Source organism: Mesitornis unicolor, unplaced genomic scaffold (genome assembly GCF_000695765.1).
Source record: "Mesitornis unicolor isolate BGI_N332 unplaced genomic scaffold, ASM69576v1 scaffold2222, whole genome shotgun sequence".
In the NCBI taxonomy this organism is placed as follows: domain Eukaryota; kingdom Metazoa; phylum Chordata; class Aves; order Mesitornithiformes; family Mesitornithidae; genus Mesitornis; species Mesitornis unicolor.
This window is the reverse complement of record NW_010166917.1, coordinates 13,796-22,310: the sequence shown is the minus strand read 5'-3', so window position 1 is coordinate 22,310 and position 8,515 is coordinate 13,796. Positions and strand designations below refer to the sequence as shown.

Genomic DNA, 8,515 nt, shown 5'->3' with positions numbered 1-8,515 from the left:
TATCGCGCAGCCCCCTCCCTGCAGAGGTGGTTGGGTTCCCCCGCTCTGGGCCCGGCCTTTCCCGCCGCTAGGGCTCCTAACCGACATTCTCGTTTGCGTGCAGCCCCCGCCACCAGCCCCCCGCCGCCATGGCCGACGAACTCGACTTCACCACGGGCGATGCCGGCGCCTCCTTCACCTACCCCATGCAGTGCTCCGCGCTGCGGAAGAACGGCTTCGTGGTGCTCAAGGGGCGCCCCTGCAAGATCGTGGAGATGTCCACCTCCAAGACGGGCAAGCACGGCCACGCCAAGGTGAGCTGCCTTGGTCTGTAGCTAAGCCTGCAGGGTGTGCTCCTGCGGCTGCCGGCCCCCGAGCGGCGTGACTGGCCGGGGGGGAAGGCTGTAGCATTTCATTTGGCAGCGTTCCGTGTCCTGCCTGTGCGTAGCAGCGTCTGGTGTGTCATTTCAGCCCAGAGCTAGCTCGAGAGTTTCCAGTAATGTAAAGCAGGAAGGATTTGGGACCCAGGGTTGGGTTGGGTTTTTTTCTCCCAGCTTGTTAAATGACGCTGATAGTGATTAAACCTGTTTCTGCAGTGAGGGTAGAGTAAGTTCTGGAAGGGGGGGCTGATGAAATCACTAGGGTGTGGTTGGATTGTGCTGTCGCTACCCACCAAAGCACTCTCGTGTCTGCCTGTGCTAGCTGACTTTCACTATTGCAGCGCTCGAGTTAAGCACTTACTAGAAGTGCCCGCGTTGTGTTACGTAATCCGGAGGAGCTCAGCGGACAATCATTACCTCTGTGGGCCTACTCTGGCCCTGTTTTGCTGGTTTGCCTTGCTGCTGCTTTCTTTTTCCTACTGCTGAGTGAGGAGAACTTTCCTCCTTCTGTGTCCCAGCAGGGACATCTGTAGCCACTGTTGGCCTGTGCAGCTGTCCAGAGCTTGGACCAAGGCTAGACTGCTCCTTCATTCATTCAGCAACACCTTATGGTTGGGTGTATTAAAGTTTAGAGACAGATCCACTGCAAGTATGGACTAATTGAAATTGTAAGTTTCCTCAACCTTGTATGATACATGTAGGTAGGTGAAGCACTTGGGATTTGTCAAAGCTAGAGTGTAACAAGCCCTTGGCAGTTTTTTTCCTTGCTCCTTTCTCTTGCTTTTTGTGGTCTGTTTTACTGGATTGATTCAGTTTTCTTAAATACTGAAACAGTTGTGAAAGGATCTGAGAAGAGCAGGTAATGCAAGTGCTGCCTGCAATTGACAGCTGCTACTAGCACGAAGGGAGGTGGGAGCTGCTTTAGTCTCTCTGCACAACCACCTCTTCTTTTCTCTTTAACCTTCAGGTTGTCACTGACTCTCTTCTGTTTCTCAGAAAAGCCAGAACTTGAAGTAAATGTTCTCTTAAAGGCCACATACCCTGAGCTTTAGCTTGTTGTAAAACTACAGAAGGCTATGGAAGTTAACAGTGGCTGATCTTTGTTACCATTTAGCGTTTCTGTAATGTGCTGTGAAAAGGTAGAAGAGGCCTTCTCTCAGTGCTTGGTCTGCTTTCATATTGCAAGCTAAGGGTGCAGGCAGAATCTGGTATTACACCTGAGCTCTTGGAAAAATGTTTAGAACCAGCAATACTCGTGGCAGTGCCATCTTGCTTTTCTAGGACCAACAGTAACCAGTGTTGTTTCTCTTTTCTTGTAGGTCCACTTGGTTGGTATTGATATCTTCACTGGTAAAAAATATGAAGATATTTGCCCATCGACTCATAACATGGATGTTCCAAATATCAAGAGGAATGATTACCAAGTGAGTTAACAGTCATTGTGTCCTCCCACACATTAAGAGGCTTTATGCTCCTAATACCACACATAAACTCTCTTCATCCCAAAACTTGTCTCTTTAATTAATAAAGTACTGTTGTCAGAATTAAAGGAACTTGCCTGTCCAGACATGACATTGGTGAACTCGTAGCATTTACCGAATTGTTAAAACTCACTGGTGCAGGGCTCCTTTCTGTATTAACGACCTCATGCTATAGAAGCAGTCTTTAGAAATGACAGTTGATGGACATGATTCAGAACAGCATTTTTTTCTTGCTCATGTTGTAAGGTCATTTCTTTATTTTTTTTGTCATACTGACATCCTTTAGAATCTGGAGAGAGGTTATGCCTGCTGCAAGTTTTTATTAGTTAAAGGATAATCAAGATCAAGTAAATTTGAACCTAAACATAAGTTACCATTTATAATTTCATCCTGATATAGTGTAGATGAATCAACAAGACAGTCTCAAGTTGCAGCTGATGCCAGTTGTAACTTGCTGCAGTACTTTCTGCTTCTTGTGCAGAAGCTGGCTTTAGTTGGGTGCAAGTAATTTTGGTGCTTCTGAGCTCTGCTCTGAAATACATGCACGGAGGAAACTTGGCAGGCTTCTGTAATGCTTTCTGTGATATGGATGGTGAGCTCTTAAAAGCAGCACAATTCAGGTTCTGAGCTGTAATGTGTTGGCTCTCTTCTCATTGTCTTGAGAGTTGCTCTGATCAGGAACTGATACATCCACATCAGTTGGAAAGCTGCGATTGCTTGACAAGAGTGGAAGTTCAGTGTTAGCAACTTTTTGGGACAGCAGAGGCTGTTTAAATGAAGTGTGACTCACCTGTTTTAGGGCTCAGACCTTTCAAGAGATACTTAATGATATCTTGGTTATCTTTCTATCATGTTCATGGGTCCTTATTGTTACTGAAATTCTGGCTGTTTATCAGACTTGTTAGGGCTGCCTTTTAGGTGTACTGATAACATATTCCATGTTCCCTAACCTATGCTGCCAAAATAGCTGTTCTCCTTAGCTTGGGCTTTTGGTTAGGCTGAAAACAGCATTATAAAAGTGGCCCAGAAGTAGGTGAATGTTCCCTAACTCATTCCTTATGCTTTACTACAAACAATAGTATCTCATTGTACAAATGAAGACAGAGAAAGATACAGTTCAACTGTTAAGTACTTTATATAATTTATAGGAACAATGCTGTTCAGTGAACACCATTCCAGTTATTGTTTCTAATTCACAGATGTAAAAAAGCTGAACCACTGTCCTGGAAGGAGCACATCTTCTAAATCTAATGGGTTTTGCAGTGCCCCACATGCTTGGAAATAACCAGCAGGGTTCTGGTGATTCCTGATAGCAGACTGGCTTTTGCTACAGTTGCCTCTAACTCTCAGTCCTCTCAACTGTTGTTAAATATTGACTTAGATGAGATTCTAAACTGTTACAAACACAGTACTAAAGAATTAAAGTAACAGGTAGAGTTCACTGTCCCATCTTCTTATCTTCAGCTGCTACTTACTATTGTCTGCTGATGTTAAACTTGCTACTAATGGACTTCTCGTCACAGCTGATAGGTATTCAGGATGGGTATCTCTCCCTGCTGACAGAAAGTGGTGAAGTTCGTGAGGATCTAAAGTTGCCAGAAGGAGATCTCGGCAAAGAAATAGAAGTAAAATTCAATGCCAATGAAGATGTGCAGGTAAGTATAGACAAGAAGAGTCGTGGTTAATTCCACTTGATTATACAATGAAGTTGTCTTATTCTGGTATTGACTATTTGTATCTCTTAATGAGAAGTGTGTGAGAAGCACAAGAATTGGTTCTTCAAGATGCAGAAGGACTTTTGTATAAGAGCACTCAATATGGCACTCAAGCCTGTCTCTGTTGTCAGTGAGGTGATACAGCTGTCTCTCTAATGCCTAGATAAATCCTAACAGTGCTGTCTGCACTGTGTGGATTGGGGCCTCTGAGCTTTCTTAATCAAGACCAAGTATAGAGCTTTGTGATACAGCCAGAGTAGTCCAATTTGCTGTGTTAGCAACCTGTCTGCAAGTAGCTCTGCAGACTGTAGTCTGTGCTGGGCCATGCTGCCTGCTAGTTTGGCTGTATTGCAGGAGCTTTTTTGTATTACTCTGTTGTACAAACCTCAAGCTGCCAGCCAAGGCAATGTGGCAAAGAAGGCAGCAGAAGAGCAAATCAGTGAGAGGGGCAGATATTGTGGAAATTCTTTTAATGACTGAATTTTGCCAGCTTAAACTTCTGTTTTCCTTCTTGAGAGAGATGTGATATACACTAAAATGTGAAAGTCTGTAACTTCTAGGAGCGTTTCCATGGCATGAGTTGGAGCTTACCTATCTGTCTTTTCTTCCAGATATCCGTCATAAGTGCAATGAATGAAGAATGTGCTGTAGCCATAAAGCCTTGCAAATAAAGAGGATCGCCAGGCTCGGGCAGCTGCTCAGGTCTGGACAAACCACAGATCTATAAATTTGGTTCTTATTGTCACCAAAGCTCTGGCCTTCACAAGCAACCTCATTTCTTTTTTGAATTGTTAAAAAGCAGTGCTGGATTCTGGATTAGTGTTGCAGGCTAACTGGCAGTTTTCAAAATCACTGAGATTTTAATTCCTTAATTGTAGCTATTTTAACATTCCTGTGGGTTTCAGCTATGGATCTAAGAAACCAATCAGGTGTTACTAGTGGATATATTTTTATTTGCTTGAGCAAAACAGTGTTTGTCTGTATGAACAGACAAAATACAGTATTCAGGGGCTTTTAGAGAAGCTGGTAGGTATCTAGGATTATAAAGTGACCTAGAGCACAAATAGTATTTTTCTTGACATGTTTAGGTAGAACTGACAATAAAAGTAGCAATTTTTTTTTTAAAGCTTAAGTATTTTGTGGATTGGGACTCTTGCAGAACTGTAGGTGCCAATCGCAACTTTTAGACCAAGAAACTCAAGTGATCAAAAATGCCAGCTGGCTTGACCAAGCCCCAGTGGCCATGTGCAACTTAACTGTATTACCTCTCTATTCTTCTTTGCCAACTTGTTGGCTTATTGTAATGATAAAATGGTGTCAAAGCCTACCTGTGGTTTAGGCAGGCAGTTGGAATATTGGGTAGATAAGACATAGATAGGTCAAGGGGACACAAAGGTGAGAATGGATGTTGAAGCTATAGACTTTCACTCGAGGCCTTTGTCAGACTTGAAAAATAAAATAGAAAAATGCAGTTCAATTGCTTTTCCTTTATTGTATTTAACTTAAACTATAAAAGGGTGACAAACTCCATGGGAATCTGTTGCAGTGCTTCCAGCTTTAGGTTTTAATCTTCAGGTTCAGACCGTATTTTTGTAGCACAGAGACCACATGTTTTTCAAAAAGTGGGACAAACTGTAGCATTGAGCCTAAACAATGCATGTGATTCTTTTTTAAAACAGCAAACTATTGTATTTTCAAAATATAGACTTAGACAATACTGAACAACCATGGCTTAACTAGAAAAGTAAATAAATTGCTACATAGTTATGAAAGCTAGCTCCTATCCAATGGAGTTCTGACTCATTGAAACACGCATGCATGCCTCTATTCAGTAGCTTAACAGGCAAACAAGGCTTCTCAGCAATAGCTATGGACGGGTAACGAGCCTGCTCCTGGTTAAGGCGTTCAACTTGAATTCTAAGACTTGGTGACTCTTCATGAGTGGGAAACTCCCTTAGTCCGTGGCTCAGACCTTTCTTCACAGCTGATAAATTGTTTCATGAACTTGCCTTAAGCTTCAGTGGCTGTTGGCTAATGGAGGACAACTTGTAAACACGTGGCATGCTGCCCTGGACAGCACGCACAATTCACACTCTGTTGGCAGCGAGGGTCAGACTTCATGTTGCTGTTAACTGCTTGAAATGTTTTGAGCTTAATAGTATGTACTCTCTAATCCCCAAAGGGCTCTTGGCAACTGTCCTGAACTGCCCTTGTATGTACTGTGGCAGGGCTTAGCAAATCTTGGCGGTCTAAGGTAGATGGCAAAAATGTGCATTTTCCATAGACTTCTCATGACAGGGAGAGCAGTACAATGAAGGTAAAGACAGCAATAAATATACTTTGGTAATAAAGCACAGTTACCTGGGACACCTGGCAGAAGTAGGATACTGCCACATGCTCTTGCCTAGCACAATACACATTGCAGGTGAACTCTATAATAGTACCTTGACTGAAATAGCAAATCTGCTTTTGAAAAAAGCTGTAGATGCAAGAGATTGAAATGCATTCAGAATGGTTTTGAAGTGTGTGCTGAATAGTTCCAGCTAGTATACACTATGCTCCTTTCTGCCTCTCCATCGAACTGGTACCTGAAAGACAGGCTTTGTTGGCTTTGGAGGTGACTGGATCCACTGATGATGGCCTTGACAGCAAGCTGAGCTGTGTGATGTCAAATGGGAAGTCATAGGTCGCTATGCCAAACTAATGCAAGTTCTAATGCTATCACTGCATTACAAATACTTCTAATATGCTTGAAAACTACAAGACTTGGACTTGTCCTTGTTCTCGTAGTGCTTTAGTCTACTTTCAGGTGCCTGTCTGTCCTCTAAAACCTTGTTGGAAGGCAGGTATTTGATGCCACTGGCCCACAATCTGAGCATTTACTTACTCTAAGCTTTCTGGAATGAGGGCTGGCTTTTGTCCTGTTCCTACAAGTGGGGTCCTGGTCTGACTGGAGTTTTCAGGTACTACAGCAATCTAAAGACATGTTTTATGACCTCCAGCTTGCTGGAAGAGCCCTCCCTGGGACTTACAGATGTCCTCCTATTGTAACCTTCAGTTCTGCAAGATTTAAACAATTAAGTACTCCATTATAGGTTTGTTATATACTTAGTTGTCTTTTGTGAAGCACTTCAAACACTGTGGAAGTGCAGAGCATTGGCTCATCATGCATGAAGTTTCCCATAGGTAATACATAAGCATGAATCTTAAGCATAATCTCCAAGTTTCAGTAAAGTTAAAAGTTGCTTCTAAATTAGAATGTGTATTTGAGGCATTTTTTCCAAAGTAAGATGTTTCAGTTTACTGTCAGAATCGTTTGCAACAAACTGTGTGATCGGTAATCCACATAGATGCGTGTTTTTAAAATCCCAAATGCTTAGGGAAATTCTTTCATAGCTTTACTTTGAAACAAATCTTAACCAATGTACTTGTTTTGTATACTGTCTTAACATTGAAGTTGTGACAAAACTGAAAACTATAACCTTCTAAGAGCTGATGCAATTGCTTAGAGTAAAGGCTGTGAAAACTAGGAGGTGAAGAAAAGTATTTCCACTCCAAATCATGCATCTTTTTATGGCTCCAATTCATTGAGTTTCTCTTACTACTTTACAGAATTGGAAAGACTGCAGTGTTTCCTGCCTCAAATAATACTTTAAGATTTCAATAGATCCTTCTAATTTTTGCTTATAATGGTGGTTTTTCAACTAGGCTCTTGCTAGTTGAGCCATGTTCTCAGGGCTGTTTTTTTTAAGAAGTTAGCTGAATTTAATTGTTTAACGTAACTGCTTTCAAGCCTCTTGCAGGTTTTTTCTAATCCACCATGTACCCAGAAATGGTGCACAGTCTGTAGTTTCACAATACAGGTAATTTTACATAATCTGTAAAGACGTCAAATTTGTTGACAGTTCAGACTCTTATGGTTACTGCAGGTCAGTCTCACAGGATTCAAAATTCAATAAATCCCACCTTTTTTTGGTTGAGTAATTTAGAATGTAGTTTGTTACAGTAGAACTAAACTTGGGGGGGAAAAAAGGCCTTGTTAAGGATATTTTGAGTATCTCACTTGTACACTGAGAATGTTACTGAAGGCGTAGATCCTGGAGGTGGTGTGGTGGAAGTGTGGTGGAGCGCTCAGCAGTTCAGTACAGTACGCCAAGAGTGTCGGAAGTCTCTCCAGCATCTGCAGCCTGGCCCTATCATATTTGGAACTTGAGATTAACTTGGTTTGTGAACTTGAAACAAAATGTTTGCTCTGTAGTGCTGTATCGCAGAAACCCCCCATTCTCAGTTGTCCTGTGCTGTATATTGTAAGTGTAACTATTGTTCGGTGCGGCTTTCAAAATGCAGGGCAAAGGGATGATGGTGGTGACTCATTTTACTGATCATAGTGGAAACCAAACCCTGTAAGTCACGTGAACTGGGAACGGCTGTCCTTGTGGTTCAAACATGTCTCTGTTCTGGAAGCTGTACTGTTTTCAATGCCATTCAAGTGATTGGGGAAAGATGTAAATGTGGCTTTTTCCTCTAATAAAGATGTTAGTGCTGCGGGGAGCTGGGTGCTGGTTAAGACTGTGGGGACTGTGGGAGTGTTTTGAATGTTTGGATGAGATTGTGGGACAAGCTCTGAGAGCTCCAGCTCTGACCAGTTCCCTGCCCTCAGCCAGCACCCTGGGCTCCCCCAGAAGACCACCTGCGCCGCCGCGGCCTGCCGTTTGTGTGAGAGCAAGAGAAACGCTCGTGTCCCTGTCCGACGGAAATTAAAATTGAAAAATAAAGTTAAATAAAAGATGACTCATTCGTGCTACAGTTGCGTGCTTCCTGTTTTTACCTCGGCCCAAACATGGCCGCGGGGAGGCTCCCACCGTCGCCTCCCGGCGTGCCCCTGACTGCGCATGCGCGCCGCTTGCGCGATGACATCACCTGCCAGGGTATAAAAGCGTGGCGTACGCCACACGCCTTC

General features: G+C 43.0%; 2 protein-coding genes across 2 annotated transcripts in view; both read left to right on the top strand.

Annotated features, from left to right (window-relative positions):
* Window positions 1-34: 34 nt before the first annotated feature.
* EIF5A2 (eukaryotic translation initiation factor 5A2) lies at window positions 35-5,032 on the top strand. Its single transcript, XM_010195113.1, has 4 exons — window positions 35-293; window positions 1,679-1,783; window positions 3,364-3,495; window positions 4,167-5,032. The coding sequence occupies exons 1-4, from the start codon at window positions 129-131 to the stop codon at window positions 4,224-4,226; spliced, it is 462 nt and encodes a 153-aa protein (XP_010193415.1). The 5' UTR covers window positions 35-128; the 3' UTR covers window positions 4,227-5,032.
* A 3,433-nt stretch (window positions 5,033-8,465) lies between these two features.
* The window catches only part of RPL22L1 (ribosomal protein L22-like 1), a 1,994-nt gene continuing 1,944 nt past the window's right edge, over window positions 8,466-8,515 (top strand). Inside the window, exon 1 of the mRNA XM_010195114.1 lies at window positions 8,466-8,483. Coding sequence (XP_010193416.1) covers window positions 8,466-8,483 — 18 coding nt within the window. The remainder of the gene's footprint in view (window positions 8,484-8,515) is intronic.

Excerpts from the sequence above, each read along its gene's own strand:
- EIF5A2 (XM_010195113.1), top strand. The coding sequence starts at position 129 with ATGGCCGACGAACTCGACTTCACCACGGGCGATGCCGGCGCCTCCTTC. Across the intron at positions 294-1,678 it reads GCAAGCACGGCCACGCCAAG|GTCCACTTGGTTGGTATTGA; the intron begins GTGAGCTGCCTT and ends CTTTTCTTGTAG. Across the intron at positions 3,496-4,166 it reads ATGCCAATGAAGATGTGCAG|ATATCCGTCATAAGTGCAAT; the intron begins GTAAGTATAGAC and ends CTTTTCTTCCAG.